Source organism: Carassius carassius, chromosome 49, assembly GCF_963082965.1.
Source record: "Carassius carassius chromosome 49, fCarCar2.1, whole genome shotgun sequence".
In the NCBI taxonomy this organism is placed as follows: Eukaryota; Metazoa; Chordata; class Actinopteri; order Cypriniformes; family Cyprinidae; genus Carassius; species Carassius carassius.
The window spans coordinates 21,105,679-21,128,846 of NC_081803.1; the positions used below are offsets into that span (position 1 = coordinate 21,105,679).

Below are 23,168 nucleotides of genomic sequence, written 5' to 3' on the forward strand. Positions count from 1 at the left end.
TTATCATTACTTACCTATAAGGCCCTAAATGGTTTAGCTCCTGCGTACCTAACTAGCCTTCTACCACGCTACAACCCATCACGCACCCTAAGGTCACAAAACGCTGGACTTTTGGTAGTTCCTAGGATAGCAAAGTCCACTAAAGGAGGTAGAGCTTTTTCACATTTGGCTCCCAAACTCTGGAATAGCCTTCCTGATAATGTTCGGGGTTCAGACACTCTCTCTGTTTAAATCTAGATTAAAAACGCATCTCTTTCGCCAAGCATTCGAATAATGTATCTCTTAAATTGTGAGTGTAGTTGCATCTGCATTTTTATTCTTTATGCTAATGACGTCTCTATTTTGTTTCTATGTTTTGCCACGGGATTTACATCCCGTGGTAACTAGGATTTACACAAGCTCCAGTCTGGATCCAGAACACCTGAGAAGAGATGATGCTGACCCTCAGAGGACCCCAGATGATGCTAACCTTGAATCAACAAACAGAACTAACAATTATTGCTACATGTGTGACTGCATCCTATAATTACTATTAATTAATAATATTGATAGTTCATCATCTAGCTGACTACGTCTTGTATTATTATTATTATTTTTATTTTTCTAAAATCCTGTCAAACGTGCACAAACTACTAGCTACTACTAAATATTGTAGAAACATAATTTTCTGTAAAGTTGCTTTGTAATGATTTGTATTGTAAAAAGCGCTATACAAATAAACTTGAATTGAATTGAATTGAAATACAGTATAAATACAATTATTCAATACATTTTTGTACTGCATATTACTTTCTTTCAAAAACAATATGTAGTATGCCATTCCCAAAATCAATTTCTCCTCTTTTTCTGTGTGTGTCTGAGAAGAAAAAGTGCTGGCTTTGAATTATATTCTTTCTGTGCAATTTTATATTTACTTTAAATCTTGACAGAGATGAATCATTGAGTAGAACATGAGTTCTGTCATTCATCATGATATCTTACCAGCTGCTCTCTGAATCTATTGTTTTAATGTGCATTCAGCGCTTACGCAATAAATCCAGTGCTGATTTCATATGCAACAAGTCTAGGATGAAATATTATTACAATTTAAAATAGCTTTTTTCTATATTAATATATTTTAAAATGTAATTTATTTCTGTTATGTTTTTTTATGTTTTTGCCCACCCATGCAGCTTTATTTGATCAAAAAATAAATTAAAAACATTACAATAGTGAAATATTATAAAAATTCAAAATAACTGTTTTCTATGTGAATGTGTGTTTCTATGCTGATTTGCTGCTCAAGAAAAATGTCTGATTATTATCAATGTTGAAAACAGCTGTGCTGCTTCATTAGTCCACTGTTAAGACTACTGCAAACCTAAACATTCACGAGAGCGAGAGAGAAGAGGAAAGCAGAGGAGGATCGTGTCTCAAGGTGCTCAGCAGAAGATTTCCTGAGGCAAGGCGAGAAAAAAATGATATGTAATAACATGAGCTCATTGGTTTGGATTCCAGGGTAATGGAACGAACACTTGGGGAATGTTTCACTAGTAGTCTCTCACATACACTGATACACCTTCGTTTTCAGCAGCTCTATCCATTCCTAATGCTTTACTGATAAAGACTGTATGCCTCTGTCTATATTATCCACTGAACTGAAGTTTTTCACTCAGTACTGACACAGAGACACTTTACGTGCTAATGAATAAAAGCTGTAGCACAAACACTCCACACCAAATGTCCTTCAGCATCTTCCTTTCAAAAAACATCTCAGGCCTTGATATAGAGTGTTTATGTGATAACGTAATATCACTGTTCAAATGTATAAATGTGACGAGTGCAGAAAGAACTGAAGTGAAGTACACTCTAAACCAAATCACAAACATTTTTGCCAAAAGAATCAAAACAGTGCACAAGTCATATTAACTATTTCTAAAAAGTTTTTTTTTTTTAAGTTTCTGTCTATTTTGTTATTCTTCTGTAATTCTTATTAATTTTAATGTAATAATTGTGTGTGTGTGGGGGGGGGTATATATTTATATATATATATATATATATATATATATATATATATATATATATATATATATATAAAGTATGAATATACATTTTTATAGTTATTTTTTGTTAATATTGCATTGATTATACATACATACACAAATATAAATAATGTATTATATATAATTTAATGTATAGAAATTAAAATAAAATTATACATATAAATAAACATATGCATAATACTTTTATAATTATTTTTATAATTTAATGTATTGTTATTAACAGTAATAAAATATACATTTAAAAATAGTTTATATATATATATATATATATATATATATATATACATATCTAAATAAAAAGCATGTAAATACTAACTTTATCATTTAAAAATATTATTAATGATTTAATATGATAATTTAAATGTCATTGTATAATCATTAGTTAGTGTAGATAGATAGATGATTATTTATTTTTGTGACTAATGTAAATGATAAATGTATTATTATAATAATAATAACATAATAATATTAATCAGTAATATCCTAGCCTACTTTTCACAATCAAATTCAAATGGATAAAATCAAGTCATTATTTTGCACTAAATGTTCCAAAGTCACATAACGCTCATCGCTGAACGTGTTGCAAACACCATTTCTGCTTTTAATGGCTCCAGAATCGCGGTCAGCTCCACAGCTGCAGTGAGTAATGAAGAGAGGAGGAAGAGGAACAGAAGTGAGGACGCAGTGCGACTATTTCTGTGCACAGAGCAAACACACACACAAAAGAAGAGTCTACCATTCTCCTCATCCACTCCATTTCATACAGCGATATGAATCAGATGGTGATGAGAAGAGTTGAGGCATTTGCTGATAAGACCTCACCAAACCTGACAAGAATATTACTGGCTCATATTTCATTTTAAGAGAAAAATTAAATTATTTATGGCATAAATGAAATTGAAGTCTATTTGTAGGACCATTAACATTTTTGCATTTTTTTCATCTTAATTGAGCTGATTTTAATCACAATTTGCTATAATGTAATTTAAAAATATACAAAATTAAGTAAAAAAATAAATAAAAATTAATAATATTAATAATAAAATACTTTTTTAATTTATTTGTATTATTTAAAATCTTTATTTTTACTGCAGTATTTATTTTTTACATTTTCATATATTATTCTTCATATTAAATTATTTATTTTTAATTATTATATTTTAAAACTTAAAAAAATACAGACGTTGCATTGGGGGAAATGTCAAAATGAAATTAAAAGTAACCAGTTAAATTAAATGTAACAATGCATGCATGCATGTATAATAAATGCACAAATGTTCAAAAAAAAAAAGCTTCATTGTCTTTTTACAAAACATTTGACTTCATTTAAATATTATTAAATTTTTTCTTTAGATTTTTAGAAGCATAAACCAGACACATTTTTATGAGGTTAAGCCAGGGGTGTTTGCTCAACAGTGCATCAGAACGGACAGACGAGAGCTGAAAGGAGACAGAACAGAGACGCCGAGCGTCCACAAATGTGACAGAGAGCGGTGAATCTGTCCTGCAGCTCTGACTCAAACATTTGTCACGTCACAACACAAGTCCTGCGCCTCTGATAAAGCAATCCTGCACACTTTTTTTCTGTTTGAGGTAAAGATACGGCAACACTCACACATGCGTAGGTTGGTTAGTTGGCGATTACCTCTCTGTCCTTGAGTTTCATGGCCAGGACGAGCTGGTGTCTGTGGTTGCTCAGTGCCTCGCGGTAATTCCCCTTGGAGAAGAAGGCTGACCCCAGGTTCCCGTGAGCGCGGCATTCACCCGTCTGGTCACCTGAAGGAAACCAGATCGTGGTTAAAAAGTTTGAAAACACACAAACATGACAAAACTGAATCTGAAGAAAATGTGTTCACAGCCTTCAGGAATTGCAGGAACATCCTGTTAAGACCATCTTCTGATGGTTTCTAACTGCTCAAACTTGTTTTGCTCCATTAGTAGGTTCAGTCTGCTTTACCAACTGGTAGTGGTCAACCTAAACTGGCAGATCATCTCGGACCAAGTGCTAGTGCACTGTAAAAAATGGTTAGAAATTGTTAAAAGTATTAAATCAAATAAAGATCATTAGAGAACATTTGACAAGATTAATGAAATTTACTACCAATTTATGCGTGAAAAATATTTTCAAAATAGATCTTTTTTTTTTCTTCTTCTTCAGTTTATGACCTGTTTTTTCATTCTTAAATATTATTGCAAATTTGTGCTTAATTGACAAAAATAAATAAATACATTTAAAAGAAAAACAAATAAATTAAGCAAAAATTAATGTAATCAACTAATCAATCCAACTTTAATTCGATATTAAAACTTTTATTTTAATTTATTTATATATTAATTATATACATATTATACACTGAACAAAATTATAAACGCAACACTTTTGTTTTTGCCTCCATTTTTCATGAGCTGAACTCAAAGATCTAAGACTTTTTCTATGTAGACAAAAGGCCTGTTTCTCTCAAACATTGTTCACAAATCTGTCTAAATCTGTGTTAGTGAGCACTTCTCCTTTGCCGAGATAACCCATCCACCTCACAGGTGTGAAATATCAAGATGCTGATTAGACAGTGTGATTATTGCACAGGTGTGTCTTAGGCTGACCACATACACTAAATGTGGCACAACTAGACCAACTTTATTTGCCTACTGTACATACAGCAAACTCATGGGTGATATACGCCATGTGCAACCAATCTCAACTTCTTGTATTGTCACATTATGTATAATATTGTCCAACCCTAATCTGCTGGATGCAACTTTAATGCATGACGATATTAAGATATTATCAAGATTAATATCATGATTTCCTGTAAAGCTGCTTTGAAACAATGTGCATTGTGAAGAGTTCTATATAAATCAATGTGACTTGACTCATCAGTGGTTCGAGGTGAATGAACAAGTTTGCACAGCGATGACATCATGGCAGCCATGCTTTAAATGTCACAGCACATGCAACATCTGCAGCTGTTCTTATCAGACCTTCATCCAAGAGCCCAAAGAAAGAGAGAGAAAAACCGATCCGAGCCGAGCGAGACATCAGCTGTGTACTAATGTGTTAAAAGTGCGAGCTGAACCTCAAACACAAACATTCACAGTTCAGGTGCGTCATCGCATGTGAGACAGCGAGAAGACAGACAGGGTGAGAAACAGTCAGCTCTACAATACTTTCATGCCTTAGAGTCGAGCTGTAAACCTATGACATTCAGGAGCCACGAGGAGAATTCTTATGATCTCAGCGTTAGATGTCTATTTACACTGCGCCGAAAACACAAAAACTAGTCAAGTGGCATTTTAGGCAAAAGTCGCAGCGGCTTTTCATTAAAAAGAGTCCCATGAAGCCTAATTACTGCGAGAGCTTATCAGCGTGTGCTCGGTTGGGTCAAAATAATTAACTTTGTGAGAAGCACAAGGTCACCTGGACGTCCATCACTGGATATTCTCGGAACAAACCACAGAACTACATTGATTTCTCAAGAACAGGACGCGAATATGCAATATAAGTCCAATTAAGCAGGTTTTAACAAAACAGTTCACCCCAAAATCATCTTTTACTCATACAACCGGTATGACCTTCTTTTGTGGAACACGAAGGAGAAATTTTAACATTTGTGAACCAAAAGAGAGACAGATCTTAAAGGGACAGTAGCAATAACAGCTTGTTTAATCCTGAAGGTGGTAGTCAGTGTTATTATTGTTAACTAAAACTAAAGACTATTAAAAATAGTTAAATGAAATGAAGATGAAATACAATATCACTTTTTAAAATTCATATTGTTTTATAAGTTTTAACATTTTAACAGTATTCATATTACTAAAATACGTTAAAATATACAGTATAGTATTCAAATTGTTAATAGATGTTAATTGAAATAGATGAAACACATTATATAAAAATTTCTTATATAATATTTCTTTTTTCATTTTATATTGTGTTATAAGTTTATTTTTTTGTGAATTATAAATAAAGATGAGATACAATATACATTTGAACATTTATTTTTTTTAAATAAAATTTTAAATTGAATATTTTCATATATATTTATTTTAGGTAAAATATAGACGGTTTTCGTTTCAGATTGAATTTGGCATTACTAGGCTTTTTTTTCCCCCAAATCAATAAATATACTTTGTTTTTTTTTTTGTTTTTTTTTTACAGTTTCTGTTTGTTTGTTTGTTTGTTTTGTTTTGTTAAAAAAATGCAACTATATTTTCACCCAACTCCTTATATTAAGCTGGATATATAAGTATGTCAAATTGCATACATACAGAATATTTGTGTAGGGGGATACATGACTGCATGATTACTTGCATCATGGCATAACATAATCAGTATTAATAGTGATAAAATATAAATAGTAGATTAAACTTAAATTTAAAAATGGTTAAACACAGATTGGAAATGTTGCCTTGCATCATGGCATAACACAATCAGTATTAATATTGATAAAATATAAATAGTAGATTAAACTTAAAATTTAAAATGCTTAAACACAGATTGGAAATGTTGCCTTCGCAAATAACGGAAATATAAAAAAATTACTTAAACTAAATAATAAAAATATTTTATAGAAAATAATAATTATAATAATAGAAATAACAAACAAGATGACTAAAACTTAAAATGAAAATGAAAATATTAAAATAAAAGCTAATTCAAACTATGGCATATGGTCAATAAAAACAAAGTAATGTTGCAAGAAACCTACAGTCTGTTGCTGAAGTTCATAGATGTCTTCAGAGACTGGAAAGAGACGCTCACCTAAAGTTTTGGCCACCTCCAGGTCTTGCTGCATGTAGGCGGTGCTCTTCTCCGTGTTGCCCAATGACCAGTAAGCGCTGCTGAGGGCCGAGAAAACAGAGCCGCGCAGCTTGAGGCTGCAGGTGCCGATCTTCAGCGCCGCCTCCAGGACCACCACAGACGCACCGTGATGGGAGGCGGTCAGCAGCTCCTGACCAATCACAGACACCACCACAAACGGACTCTTGTCCAGCTTCATCTTCTGCAGCTGCTGGTAGGTCGGCTCCAGGGATTCTGCAGTGATGCAATGACAGCCAGAGTTAGAAACCATGTGACAAAAAAACCTCCTCGGATTTAACACAGTATTAAACATGGGTGGTGCTAGTGCAGTGGATAAGACACATGTCTTTGGTGTGAGAGACCCGGGTTCGAATCCACTGTGAGACACCAATGTGTCCCTGAGCAAGACACTTAACCCCTAGTTGCTCCAGAGGTGTGTGACCTCTGACATATGTGGCAATTGTAAGTCGCTTTGGATAAAAGCGTCAGCTAAATGTATAAATGTAAATGTAAATGTAAACAGTATTTACTAATTATCCAATACGCAAAACTTAGATATCAAAAAAAAGTGTTTTTGTTGTAAGACATAAGAAATTACATTAAATCTCATAAAATGACAGTTTTTGTTGGTAGAGAGAGTTTCTCACCAAAATCTGACAAAATTAGGCAGTTCTTCTTTATTTTTTTGCTAAATCTGATATAATTAAGCCATTCTTTGTTGGTAAATTGGACAGACTTAACATGATAATATTAAACAGTTCTTTGTTTTTAACTCTGACAAAATTATGCATTTTCTGAGCAAATCTGACTATATCAAACAGTTGTTGGTAAATTCAACAGAATTAGAGTTTCTCACCCAATTTTTTTATTTATTTATTTTTTGCCATATCTGACAATACTGAACAGTTTTTTGATGGTAAATTGGACATAATTGTGCAGCGTCTAAACAAACTGAACAAAATCTGGGCTGTTTTTGGCCAAATCTGACAAAATTAAACACTTGTTGTTGGTAAATCACACAAAATTAGACAGATTCTGACCAAATCTGCCATAACAAGGTTTTTATTTTTTTGTCTAAATCTGCCAATATAAACAGTTTTTGTTGGTAAATTTGAGACTAAATATACTGAATCAGGTTTTAGAAACAAAACTAATTTAGCCAGTTTTAGATATTAAAACACTACATTTTTACCAAAAATTTCAATGCTAAATCTGACAAAAATGGGTCAATTTTTTCATTTTCTCACCTCATTTCACTAGATTCGGCAAGAGCTCATTCAGTTGTCATTTGCTGACTGAACTTGTATTCAATTCATTTACACATCACAAAAATGTGATTGAGCAGGTTAAACACGAGCTCGTTTATACTGTACAAACGCAGAACAAATGAGTGTGAAGCTAACACGGCGTGTTCAGTGGAACAGCTTCTGTCTGCACAAGCTGAGGCACACTCAATACAGACCTTCTTGTGGAAGTTACTCTGTAAAATATTCACCTTAGAAATGCGTGTTCGTAATTATTCGTAAGAGAAGCCCATGTGTAACTATGAGGTAAGATTTAGCGTGCCAGGGTACGGTTAGCATGCCATATGTGTAGAGGTGACCTCCGGCAGAGGAAGGAGACACGGTTAAAGAGAGAAACGCACACACTGTCATAAATCACGACGGGCCACAGTCGAGTGTCACCCGCTGCATGATTTATTAGAAGAATGCTTTTTGGTACTCCTTTTAAACTGTTTTTGTTGGTAAATCAGACAAAATTATACATTTTCTGAGCAAATCGGACAAATGACACCTGACCATCTTAAACAGTTTCTATTTTTTTTTTGGATGGCAAATCGAAAAAATTGGACAAAAACTGGGCTGTTTTTTGGCTAAACATCAAGATAAAACAGTTTTTGCTGGTTTGCTTTTTTAGTAAACTGGCCAAAACTGGGCAGTTTTTTGCTAAATCTGACACAATTAAACTTTTTAATTTTTGACAGTTTCTCAATATCAGACAAAACTGGGCTGTTTTTGGCTAAACATCAAATCAGACAAAAACTGAATTTCTTGTTTTGCTAAATCAGACTTTTTTTTTAATGAATTGGACAAAAAAATTGTACGTTTCTCAATATCAGACAAAACAGTTTTTTGCTAAAACTGACAATTTAATGGGTTTTGTTGGAAAATCTTGTGCAAACTAGATAAAACTGGCAAGTTTTTTGCTAAGTCTGACAATATTACACAGTTTTTTTATGATGAATTGGACAAAATTAGACAATGTCATCAAATTAAACCGGTTTTAATTGCTAAATCAGACAAAAGTAGACATTTTCTGGAGGCAAACATCTGGCCTGTTTTTGACTACATCTGTCAAGATTATAAAGCAGACAAAATTAGAAATTTTCTGACCAGCTCGGCTCAAAACTGAGTGGTTGTTGTTGTTGTTTTTGCTAAATCTGTAAAAAAAAAAAAAAATTATAATTTTTGTAGGTAAATCAGACAAAATGTGTCAAGTGTCTGACCAAATCGGGATTTTTTTTCTTTCTTTTGTAATGTCTAAAATCATTAAAACCATTAAAAAATTTTTTTATGAAAAGATAGTTTAAAAGAACAGCATTTATTTGAAATAGAAATCTATTGTAAATTAAGAAATAATTATTAGCTATACTGTTTTTCTTTCAATAGACAAAATCTATCCCAATTCAGCATGAATGAATCTCCACACTGTAAAAAGACACTGAGTGATTTCCGACAGGTTATATTCCCTCTTCTCGTGTAGCCGACAGGCGTGAACGTCCTCTGCCGTGGGCTACAAACACTCCTCGGGATTTGTGCTAGTGCATTCATATCGCGTAATTAAGGCATTCAGCCTGGCACTTTAACAAGTTGCATAAATCGGAAGGGCGAGAAACTCTTTGGCTTGGGGACGGACGTGAGTGTGTGTGTGTAAATCTAGTTAACAGCAGACACGGGCATGATAAACAAGAGCGCAGAAATGCTTATGCAGCCCGCCACTGCAAAGTGGGTTTAATGATGAGCTTCTAGGTGCCTATCTTTCCTTCTCTTCGCCGCTTCTCTCTCTTCTGTCGAGAGGCTTTGCCATGTGAAACAGAAGCTTTGACGTGTCTGTCTGGGGTCTCGTGGGAAGCAGCTAAATAAAGAAAAAATAACATAGACTGACAACAACACATCCATTTGCATTTCATTGCGTTTACTTTCTTTTAGTCTATTTACATTACCATTCCTAAACTAAGCCGTGTGGATTTCCATATCTGTGATTCACTGTGCATCCGGAGGAGATCTAGTGTTTCCTGTAGGTTTCAGGTAGATGCCGCACTAATTCATCACGCTTTATACCGCTGGGACGGACTAAAAACACATCAAGAGAGAGCAGAAACCTCTGAGGATACAGTACAAGCATCAATCACATCAATACTGACAACTTTTCAAAATAGATGTTTGCAGACCATTTCAATGATGCATCACTTCAGTATTTATCGTATTTAGTATCCATCAGACTTATAGATAGAACGACAGAACGAATGGGCGAGATTAGCTTGGGTTTGTGTGGATGTTCTGATTAGTTAGGATCTGGAGTAATTAGTGTGATGGGTCATGAGTGTTTACTGCAGTACAGATCAAACCATTAGACGACAGATTTAAGAGGGAGAGCCAGAACGTCTTATACCAAATCCATCACACACACTTACAGCAGATGATCTATCACAACACATTTCCTACATGCATGCATGCTCAAACACACTGCAATATGGCATTCAGACTTCAATACTGAATTCTGTTTCTATTGTATTAATTCGGTGTAACCCTAGTGTACACTGTATGTCTCTGGCCATTAATTATAGAGGTTTTCCTGAAGACTGACTAATGCACATCACAAACTGGAGCTAACCAGCTCAACAGGCACCAGTTGGCTGAGGCTGAAATTATTCTGAGTGTGATTTCCAGAGTCTGCAACTTTCCAACACAAAGCTAAGAGGCGCGTCTGTTATCCCACGCGAGCAGCCCAACACAATCGGCTCAGTTTTCCGCAGCGTCTCACCTCTCGTCTTAGCAGAAGGGCTTTGAATGGCACCTCTGATGATGTGAAGCCAAGAGGAGAACAATTAAATTAAAGTTAGGTAATCCCACATGCAAATCCTCACACAAGGGTGCTACAAAAGCGATAAAGGGATGAGGGGAAGCGAGAGAGTGGGAGAAAGCGGGTCTCTTGTTATCAGCAAGCCCAGGGGCTGCGAGCGATCACCCCTCTGCCTGGAGCAGATTTGGAGAGACTGTTCAACATAATCTACTCTCTCCGTGGCTCAGAGAGCTTCGTCTGGCTCTGAGGGACAACAGGGGGAAATAAGGGACATAATTAGCAGGGACAAAATTCTGACATTCTCTCAGAGCAACGGCTGTTTGCATGACCCTGTTTATTCTGAGACTGTGATTTACATCCTAGCATCCCGAAAGCATTTCTCAAACACCTACAGCTAGCGGCCCATCAGAGGATGTGGTATACAGACACACACGTGCACATAAACACACACAGACAGCTGCACAAATACAGAGAAACTGGACACTTTCTGAGGTTATGTGGTATCATTCACAAGTGCTGAATTTCTGCTGCTACATTTAAGCAACATTTTAGCCATGACTACATGAAAATTTAAGAAATATTGTAGAAATAGTGAGAATTATGTATAAAATATACACATGAAATGTTTATAATAAAAATCACGTATAGTAAATATACATACATATCTTAGATATATTGGTAAATAATAGCACATATAATTATTATCTATATATTAGTAAATTTATATTAGTAGATAAATAGATTTATTAAGGTTATGTAGAAAATATACGTATAAATATTTTCTGAAATATACAAAAAAAGTAAATAACACACACATATATTTATATATTTTTAAATATTAATCAATCACATAATTCTGCCCCCCAAAAAAACATCTATAAATCGTTTGGAAGCTTCAAAAACTAAATAAATAAAATAAGTTTAATATATATATATATATAGACAGACTTTAGTCTTTCATTCAGTGCATAAAAATGCAAAATGACTCAAAATGATGGAGCAGGTCACATGATCTGAAAAAACAACAACAACACATAATGTGCACCTATACCTCTCATAACTGAATTTGGTTTCTAAATGAAGCACATTATAGTCAACAGATGAATCTTCACCAGAAGAGCCCAAAATAGCATGTTGATTCTTCAGTTTATATTTCTCATTCATCTGAAATACTTTTTTTACATAATTTCCTACTCAGCTTTCGGCATTTGTAGATTTCAAATAAGACAATAATATATGGCCCATTCATGTAGATTTTTCACTATTTAATATACTGTATTTAAGAGGTTGTTTTCAGGAATTTGACCCCAAAACCTGTACAAACACGCCGTGTACCTCTTAGCGGGGACTTCATGGCGGCCTCCACCATTCCCACCAGCAGCTGCAGGCTCTTGGGGTCCTGCGCCAGTCCCGAGGCGAAGGCGGCCAGGGCGTCCGCATGGCGCCCCAGGTACTGAAGGGCAACACCCTGTCGGAAGTATGCCTGCAGAAAGAGGACCAGAGAGAAAGCATGTTAGTACTGTCATCCACTTCAATGGACAAGCAACATAATCTGGTGTTTATGATGTTGCTGCCCTTCACCAGTGAAAACGGCTTCCTCCAAGAATTCTTAAAGTGCAAAAACCCAAACCATAAGTGTTAAACCACAGTGTGAAACACATTTAGACATGAATGATTCCTCAAATCATGCATCTTATTGAGGAGATCTGCATTGTTATTTACCAAGTGATCAGATGCACCGTACCAACAAAAACATCTAAAAAAAATCCCAAAGACTCATACTGACCTGAGCCATATCTGTTTACTCTGAAGATTAGCAGGAAAATACACGCTAAACAAACACATTTAAAATGTTTAAAGGAATAGTTCAGCCAGAAATGCTAATTTATCCACCCTCAGGCCATCCAAGATGTAGAGGAGTTTGTTTCTTCATGGAAACAGTTTTGAGAAATATATCATTACATCACCTTTTCACCAGTGGATCCTCTGCAGTGAATGGGTGCCGTCAGAATGAGAGTCCAAACAGCCGATAAAAATATCACAATAATCCACAGCACTGCAGTCCATCAGTTAATGTTTTACGGAGCAAAAAGCTGCATGTTTGTAACAAACAAAATCATTATTAAGACGTTTGAGCTTCTCGAGTCCATAATCCATAATAACGCTTCCTCCAATGTATAAGTCCATCCCCTGTTTTCCTATCACATCAAAATCCACTAGCATATCGGTTTAGAACTGTTTTTGACCGTTTTGGCTTGTAATAAGAGTTTAATCTGTGCATATTTCTCTCCTGATTCAGACCAGACCACTTTTTGACTGGAGGAAGCGATATTACAGACTTGTGTTTTAGTTGGAAGCAGCGGTTTGATAATAAATTTGCCTTAACAATAAATTTGTTTCTTACAAAATGCAGCTTTTCACTTCACAAGTGATGTTAACTGATTACTGGTGTGGATTATTCTGATGTTTTTATCAGCTGTTTAGACTCTCATTCTGACGGCACCCATTCACTGCAGAGGATCCATTGCTGAGCAAGTGATGGAATGATACATTTCTCCAAATCTGTTCAGATGAACAAACTATATCTTGGATGGTCTGAGGGTGAGTACATTTTCAGTAAATATACATTTTTGGCTGAACTAATCCTTTAAAGAAGCTGCAGATACAGATACAATACATTGTATTTCAGTTCATGTTTTACACATTCATGTTTTCAAAGGCATTACTTTTATTTTGATCATGCGATGCACACCAGACCGCTCGACTGTATTAAATATCACAGCAGTTCACTTCCCAGAACTCATAATGTCCTCTTTAAAGGGTTTTCTGGTCCGAGAGGACTCACACAGCCGTTTATTAGATGGGCCCGAGCGTGCGGCCCACTACCAGCTGAGCTGATAACGGCTGGGAGGGAACCAGCGGAAGATTAAGGCATGACATTGAATTTATGAAGGCCCCTATAATTAATTTCACTTTGCACAGGGAGCCCTTTGATTACAGACTACCTCTCTTTTATTTTTTTGGACTGCTTCATTGAAACGCATGAGAATGCATATTGAATTCAACACATTAACCTTTGGTCTAACCATGTTATTATAGGACGTTGCAGGCCACCGTTCTCGGCTCGATATTAATTGCCTCTTTGTTTACAGCCCACTGCACCATGATCGGACGCGCTCGGCCGCTGTACGTACACATGCATGTTGAGCGCTTTTAGATTTCAACATCAATATCTGCCTGAAGGCAAATGGATTCAGGGGTTTGTTTCAGACAGCTGGGATTCAATCCTATTTCTGTAATGCAATTTTAAAGCAAATGTGTTTTTCTTTAAGTGAAAGCGAAACAAACACGTGATAATTCAACGTAAGCAAACAGCACACTTGCACTCCGGCGGTTTTAAATTATAATTCATTTGATTAAATGACAGGCCAGGCTTTGTGCTACGTCTCTCCGCCGAATCCGAAAGCTCTAATTGGTCGATTAGCACACTGAATTCCCAGCGCAGATGCTGACGGCTCTGTGATTTCACCCGGCATCGCTATCATTCCCGCTAACACAACACCAATCTCTCCGACTCTCATTTCACTTTATTAACTTTATGTATTATGTAAGAGGAAAAAAAGAGCTTCCACAATCTGGTCTGAACAAAGCAGGCATTTAAAAACAAAACAAAGCACTGGAAATGAAAGATTTTAAAGAGGATCAGATCCATTAATGATTCTTGAACGTCAGTATTCTTGTGCTAATGTGGACATAATGTCATACTTAAAAACTCTGATAACTGCAGAAAGGCAAAATAATCAGTTGTGAGAAAAGAGAAAAGAAAATGCATGCTAAATAGACACTAAAAAGTCAAAACATTTATTTTGCATTGTCCTCACTGGTTGCACACAACAACAAACATACAGCACAACCAGTATAGTGATTCACAAACAAATGATTCTTATGAAATATGAAACGGTCCTTAATAATTAATCATAACAATAAAAGACTAATGATTCCTGAATGACTCACTCAATCATTAAGCAGCTCTTAAAATATGTATACAAATATGTTACCAGATCCATTCTTATTTGTTTAGTATACAGAGATCCTGTTTTTATCAGCACCATTAAATGACTAAAAGAACTCGTTAGAGGTGATGTAAGGAGGAGTGTTCGGAAAACAGGTTAAAAAAAGATTATTTTCTAAAAAATGCAAACATGTAGATCAATCTTGCTCACATATTATTGTAGCACAGTTAGTGCTGAATACCAAAAAAAAATACAATTATTTTATTTAAGTTTTGGGCATGCCAAAACATCTCAAGGGCCCCAAAATCACCTAGGACCTAAGAGTGTTAAGAGCCATTCTGATGGATTCTGTGATTCAGTCATTTAAATGATTCATAAATTATGGATCCGAGATTGATTCATTATGAAGAACAGGTTCATAAGAGTCTTTTTTAACCTGTTTTCCGGACACTACTCCTGTCTTCAGATTTCAGGAGAAACTATCTTAACATTGAACAAGTTACATCATCTTTTTAAAAATATGTATTGAAACAATAAAAAATATGTTTGTTTTTATTAGGTCCCACTTATTTTCACCCTCAGAATTATAAAAGGTGATAAAGGTGATATGTAATTTAATTCATGCAATGTTAAAACACTTGCTCTGTTTGTTAATCTTGTCCAGCCCAACATCAACAACACTGATTCAACTAATTATGTGAGTGTGGGGGCGGGACTATGTGTTTGACAAGCCAATGAAGGGAGGAGGAGTGTCCTTTTTGCATTATAATCTTTGCAATTTCTTTTGATGATCCTATAGTGGAACAGAAACAGAATCTTTAAGTGGTATTCAAAACTAGAATTCATTCAATTCTATACATATAGAGCAGAATTTTATTCTGCATGATTCTACGTCCTTCAGATGATGCAGTGCGTGTCAGTCCAGGGACTGCTGGAGAATGACTGATCGGAGTCGGGTTGGCATATGGAGACACAACTGTTCAGATCAAGTGTGGCGTCTGGCTTCCTGGCACCTGACATCTTAAATGTGATGCTCCATCCACAGTCAATTACATATAATCATAACCACAGACATAACTCTGGGAAAACTGTCAAACACACCTCTCAGATGCGTGACACACAGAGCTACCTTCAGCTCTCCAATTTTTTAGCTTTCAGAATGAAGAGCTACTGCTTGCTTTTTTGTTTTTTTTTCAAGCTTCCAGCAGAATGAGTGGCAAAGCAAAAATGAATCAATCCCACAAAGACCTCCTGCCGTGATTCAGATGTTTTCTGAGCATTTCAATTGAAAACTCAAACAGCAGCGTCCACATTACGAGGTCTGAACGTGTGCTGAATTAAAATGATTTCCTTACAGAAACAGCAATGAATCTGAGACCAGACGTATATATATATATATATATATATATATATATATATATATATATATATATATATAATTTTATTATATTATTGATAGATACATAGATTATATATAGATCATATATAAATTTTAGTACATTTTCCTTGCAAATTTTCTCTCATTACAGTAATGTGATGAAAAAGTAAAGACATGATTTACATTTAAGTACAAGACTTTAATAAATATAAATATTTATGCAGATTTTTTTGCACTAAAATCAATTTAATCCATAACAGTAAGATATGTACTTAAGTAATTGTAGAGAATCTAATGTTAATCACTAAGAATTCTGTAAAAGACAGAAAGTCAAAGACAGAGTCAAACATCCAGACACTTAAATATGGAAGAAAAATCATGAAAATAATGTTACAATGCACAAAGCACTTAATGGGCTTTATTTTCTTGATCCCAAAATAATTGCTTATTATTTTTATTTGAATTTTGGGTGAAAAATGCTCTAGTAATAAAATCTGTATTACAGTTGTACATAAGTGCCCTTAACAGACATCATTCCTATAGGCAGGTACTGAATGCTTTGCCCCCGATGGAGTCACTGGCTGCCTAGCAACATTCGCCTGGCAACGCTCGCCTCCTCCGGTACCTCACCTGCTGTGATTTTGGCTAAAAACACAGACAGAAAAGTGTGATGAAGAGATGAAGCAAACACGACTGTTCAGGAATAATTACTGAGCCAGACTGTTGTGCCGCTAATCACCTGACTTACACAAACTACAAAGAGAACCAAATAATTATGAGGCTGAAAACTTAATTAGGACGCATTTGTGTAGATATTTAATGACTAACTTGTCCAGTGATGTACTTTATGGTGGTAATGAGCAGTCGTGTGTGATATTTATGACCACAACACTACAACAGCTGCTTTACTGTCCTTCCTTTCAAAAGTCCAAGTCTAGAGTCAAACACAAGACTAAAACTTGACCTAGACTTGATCTTGAAACATTGTAGACTTGAAAAAAAAGACTGAATGTGTTACAAGACACTCAAGATACTTAAAGTCAAGCTACCATTTACAAAGTCATAAAAAGAAGCTAACTACTACACTCAAGTTAAGAGCACAGATATCTTTTTAATGATATCATATCAGATGATACAAATGAATATATATATTATATTATATATATAAAAAATGTTATTATGATACAGTATCATTTGCATGAATCCTTTAAAATGGATTCACTAAAATGAATCAGAATCAACTGTTGGGGTGGTGTTTGATTATTGCCTAAATGCTTTAATTGTATCATTGACATGAACTCTTTAAAATGAATTCATTTATTCACTATAACGATTTACTAAAATGAATCAGACTCAATAGTTTGAGATGTTTGATTCTTTTGCCTCGGCTTGTGTCGTGTATATGTAGTTCAGCATGCAATACAACACATTAATGTAAAACCCAGAATTTTGACAAAAGTACCAATTTACTATAAAAGTAGCACTTTAAACTATTGTCACAGTTAAAACTAGTTAAGTTAGTAGCATGTTTATTTTTATCTAGTCACTCCTCAACTCTAAAAATCCACAAAACACTTTTCTGAACGTATTAAAGCTAGTGACAATAAAATGTGACATCCATATCCAACCATATCTCAGCTGGCAGCCGAAATGCATTTACTGTGCAATTACACTCATTCCATCGGCGAGCGCCATCGATCCACAATCCGCATCAAACTGTGAAGGGATGCGTCGAAAAAAGGTCACACTTCAGGACCGTAATCAATGCTGCACATTCGGCATTCAGCGCCTGTCACAACTTCCTCATGCTGCACAATGATGGGCCCGAACGAGCCCAAAAAACCTGCTATTGTTATCACACATGTCTGGAATCAGCATCAGAGCGGCGGGTGACAGATAAGAACACGCTGATGCTAATTGCGCTGGTTCGGATGCCAGAATCATGCAACCCTGAGTACACCTGATGTGGAAATCAAAGCGCCCTGGATTAGTCAAAGCCACGTTCTGATCATCACATCTAGTGTTTATGGGTAATAATAGTATGGTGGAGTGGAGCCTTGCAGATTAGCAGATGCTTAACTTATTGACTGTTAAATGCATTAATCAAAGCCAGATGGTGGATGGTCGCCAACACTGTCAGGAGCGAGTGTGGAAGTGCTACAATAATGCAACTGCATGCATTTACAATGCAACCATCAAAGTGTGTGCAGCGATTGATGCAAGTCTTTGACATCGGGTGGGAAGTTCCTCCAAGAAGTGTCAACTTTTCAAGCTTGTTTCTCAAGAGCTCTGGCTTGGTTTCTACCTCATGGAGAGTAAAAAAAAAAAAAAGAGAAAAAAAAGGAAAGTAGTATTTTTAATATTCACAATGAAAATATTATTATATAATTTATATGAATCCTTTAAAATGAATTGCTTAAAATGAATCAGACTCAGCAGTTAGGAGTTGTTTGATTATTGCCTAAATGCTATTATTATACAATTTACATGAATCCTTAAAAATGAATTCATTAAAATGATTAAATTGATTCACTAAAATAAATCAGACTCAGTTTTAAGAGATTTTTTTTTTTAGTTTGTGTCATGTACAGCTGCGTGCGCTATACAGCATGATATAAAATTCAAAGTTTTGACACATCTAGACTGAGAGAAGTGCCAACTTTTCAAGTTGTTTCTCAAGAACTCTGGCTTGTTTTTCTATCATGTGCAGAGAGTAAATTTACAGCAAAAACCAGAACGTGTGCAAAGCTCTGCAGAAGTGTGTCAGTGTCGCTGTAAATGTTGCATGTGTTCCTTCTTTTACTTCACAAATTTCCTTGAGAACGTGAAGCAGGATGTGCACTGAGCTTCCCTACATTACCTTCATCTGGTTCACCTTCAACAACATTAATGCAATGGCTCAGAAAAAAAAAACTAAGTAATGCAGTTAATGTTAAATAAGATTATCTCCAAGCATGTAGGACTTCCATATGAACGCCTCGTTAAAGAACCAAAGTCGTTCTTGTTTCATGTTTTCACTCGCATTCGTGGAAATCTTTGCGGGATGCTTTACAGCATGCCTCCTTACAAAGCAGATGTAGTTAAAAAAAGAATTCAGTATTAAACATAAATGTGGGAATTAAAAAGACTAAGAGGGCCTAGAGAGCTACATTAGCAGCGCTGTGAGACGAGCCGAAACAGATCAGGCGAAATCTGCTGACTTTTATCTTAACTGTGAGCTCCAACGTCAGGATGCAGCACACATCCTTCAGAAGGAAAAAGCCTGAAGGCATTTCTGTGAAGTCATCGAGCTGATCACATCACAAACTGTACGACGTCTCACCTCTCATGCACTTTATTAACCTTAATTAGATTTCATTATAAAACAATCACTACCAATTCTCCTGGAGCCGCTCACAGGATTAGCCTTTTAAACAATCACTACATAAACACTTGCATAAGAGCTATTTGCTAAGTCAAGAACCATTGCTCGGCATGAGATAAGGGATTCAAACAAACCCAGCCGACATGAATAATGCCTTTTTAGCACTCAGATACACAATTTTTACCTAGTAGATGCTAAAACAAGCCAAACTTGGCCAGTAAGAAGCAATCACCCAGAAAAACTTGCTAACAGCCCCTCAGACAGCCACACCATAGAAAACACACAGAAACATATTAACAACCACTATTATCCACAGACCTTAGCAAATGTGCTAAGTCACAATTAACAACCACACTAGCAACCACACAGCAATGCATTAACCAACCAGAAAAACCAAGCAACACACTAACTACCAAACACCACAGAAACCTCACAGCATTGTTAACAATCATCCAGCAACTTTGTATCAATTCCTTAAACACACAGAACATCCCAGTGACCCCAAAGCAACACATTATCCACCTTGAACAACCTTGCAACCTCATAGCACCATGCTTAAAACATCCTGTCACCCTAGTAACCTCACAACATGCTAACAAGCACTCAGAACACCTTAGTAAGAACTAGCAATGCCCTGCAAAACTATACGATGGAATTTGTTTGCTAAGATGATGAGATGACTGTCTAAATGTGGAATATTACCGAATACCATTAATATATAATTTACTTTCAGTTGCTACATATTAGGAGGTACAAACCTAAAGCACATGGACAACATGGCCGCCCGTGAGATGATTACAAACACAGAACGCTAAACTGAACATGAGTGACATGGAAAAACAGGAAACCGAGGGATACTAAAATAGCAGATGTTTAGTTTGTGCGTCCACTAACATTTAAACAACCAATCTGGACAAGACTGATAGCGCAGGAGAGAGAGGGAAAACGCTGCTAGAGAGAACTGGGGAAGGTTTTTATATTCGCCCCTCATGGCTGGTTATTGTCCAGCAGCTCTGTTTCCAACTAGCCTGGAAAGCTCACGCTCAGATCTCCCATGCGATTACCAGACAAATGCCGCCTAATTCGCCACACATGCAGCGGTTTAAATATAGAACCGCTAATTTAAATACATTCTCCGCAGACTCTGGATTTTAGCAAGTCAATAGACTTGGCCTTAGTTGCTCAGCTGACATTTGTCTGCCATGTAACGCATTCCCAAGGGTCGACCCAGTTTTCCCTGTTTCCAGTCTTTTAAAAGTGCATATTGTAAGACTTGTCATTAGCCACCAGCTGAAAGTGGTGCAGCAAAAAACGAGCACCTTCAGGTGAAAACACAGAGGTGGCAAAGTCTAATGGTTAACATCAACATCAAAATAGTTGCCATTTATTATACATTCCTGGTCTTACAGAACTTACAAGTTTTATTTATTAGTGCACATTATTCCAGAAGAAATTAAATGTCTCTTATTTTTCAACAATCTGTCACATAAAGACAATTTTCCCTAATTATTGATGAAATACATAGTTAACACTTAGACAAAAAAATGGCTGGAAAACAACTTTACTAAAATAGTTAATTCAGTTTTAATAAAATAGTAAAAAAAATAAATAATAATAATAATAATATCAATTATATGTATTATATTATTATTAATAACTGCCTAATAATATAACTATTTACAAATAAAAAAATAAAAAAATACATAATCACTAAAAGCAATATTTATTATTAATATATTTTACAGTTTTATTAGCTCCCCTAATAATAATAATATATTATCATTTAATTGATTATAATTATTAAAAGTTACATACAGTATATTAAAATATACGTATTGCTATAGAATATGACTAATGACGAATAATGTGGCTAAAAGCAACAACAACTAATAACAATTATTATTAATATATTACAAATACAATATAATTTATATATTTCTATGTTAGCATATTAATAATAATTAACATTTGATTCTGAATATTGATTATTAGACATTTACAGATGAAAATATTCAAAACTGGTCTTAAAAACACATTACTGGCCAATCTCTATACAGAACTGTCTCACCGGCTCCAGTTACACTTCTGATCTGGTTAAAGTTAGCCAGTCCACCTGCAGGGAGATTAAGACACGACAAAGCAAACAACAAACCTTAATTGAAACTGCCATCACCAACTGTTCATAGCATGAAGGCGCAGCCCAAAACAACAGGGCTAATCTGCATGAATACTAATCTGGATTCCTGTTGGAAGCTAATCAAACATCATTAATCTGCTCATGGCTGTCTTTGCAATGTTTCAAATGAGACAAATGAGTATGTTTCCACACCAGCTGGAGACTACTTGTCTCCTGACCCGAAGGGACAAGCGCTCCAGGACTGTGGCCTGAGATGTGTCAGTATCCTGAAGGCGGCCGATCATCTGTGAATGTAGTAGCTTCATGGTAAGGACAGCTTCCGGCCAAGCCGTCCCCTGCGGCTCGCCGCTGCAGCGTAAAGTGCACTGGAGTAGGAAATTGAGGCCGCTGCAAGTTCAGCTTTCTTCCGAAAGAGCCCTATTTCACACGGTGAGGGGTTTAGGCAATTACTTGTGACAATGGCTGGCATGGCAACCAAGGAAAAGATTGATCTGGACACGAAACAACTGTGTTTGCTTTATTAAAAGTAATTCATCACCCTGCCCGTGTGTAATGGCGCTTTAGGAATGTGTGCAAACGGAAAGACGCGGTGGGCTTGACATCAGGACATCAGGGAATTGGACGTACACAAACACACATCTCTGCTGGGTGTTAAAGGAAAGCCATTCAAGTGTGTTAGGATTCGTAGATATGCATGGCTGTCTTACTTGAATTCCACTTGAATTTCCACCATCTGCCATCGCTCAAGCACTCTCGAGTTCACTGCGGCACTCTGGGAGCTACGCAATTAATCAGACTGAGTAGATCTTCATGCAACAAACAAGGCTGTGAAACCTGCCCATAGTTCATGAGATCTTAGTTGTGTTCGTCCTAAAGTTCCTGATGATAGAGCTACAGTATAAAATGAATGTGGATAATAGATTGACCTGGGAGTTCATATGGAGATCTCTGATTGAAGATTGGGAATCTGAATACAAGCTAAAAGAAGCGTTTATGAGTCATGACACATTTTAGAAAAACTGAGACATAGTTGAGATTATGCACCATAATAAAGTGAAGTGAAGTGAAATGAAGTGACATTCGGCCAAGTATGGTGACCCATACTCAGAATTTGTGCTCTGCATTTAACCCATCAGAAGTGCACACACACAGAGCAGTGAACACACACACACACTGTGAACACACACCTGGAGCAGTGGGCAGCCATTTTTTATGCTGCGGCGCCCGGGGAGCAGTTGGGGGTTCGGTTCCTTGCTCAAGGGTACCTAAGTCGTGGTATTGAGGGTGGTGAGAGAACTGTACATGCACTCCCCCCACCCGCAATTCCTGCCGGCCCGGGACTCGAACCCACAA

The 23,168-nt window shown here is 35.9% G+C and overlaps 1 protein-coding gene across 3 annotated transcripts in view; it reads right to left on the bottom strand.

The window, feature by feature from the left end:
- The window catches only part of LOC132132242 (tetratricopeptide repeat protein 28-like), a 254,837-nt gene that overhangs the window by 86,444 nt on the left and 145,225 nt on the right, over positions 1-23,168 (bottom strand). For all 3 annotated transcript variants that reach the window (XM_059544582.1, XM_059544581.1, XM_059544583.1), the window contains 3 exons: positions 12,259-12,406; positions 6,802-7,074; positions 3,688-3,818 (listed from right to left, as the gene is read on the bottom strand). In XM_059544582.1, coding sequence (XP_059400565.1) covers positions 3,688-3,818; positions 6,802-7,074; positions 12,259-12,406 — 552 coding nt within the window. The remainder of the gene's footprint in view (positions 1-3,687; positions 3,819-6,801; positions 7,075-12,258; positions 12,407-23,168) is intronic.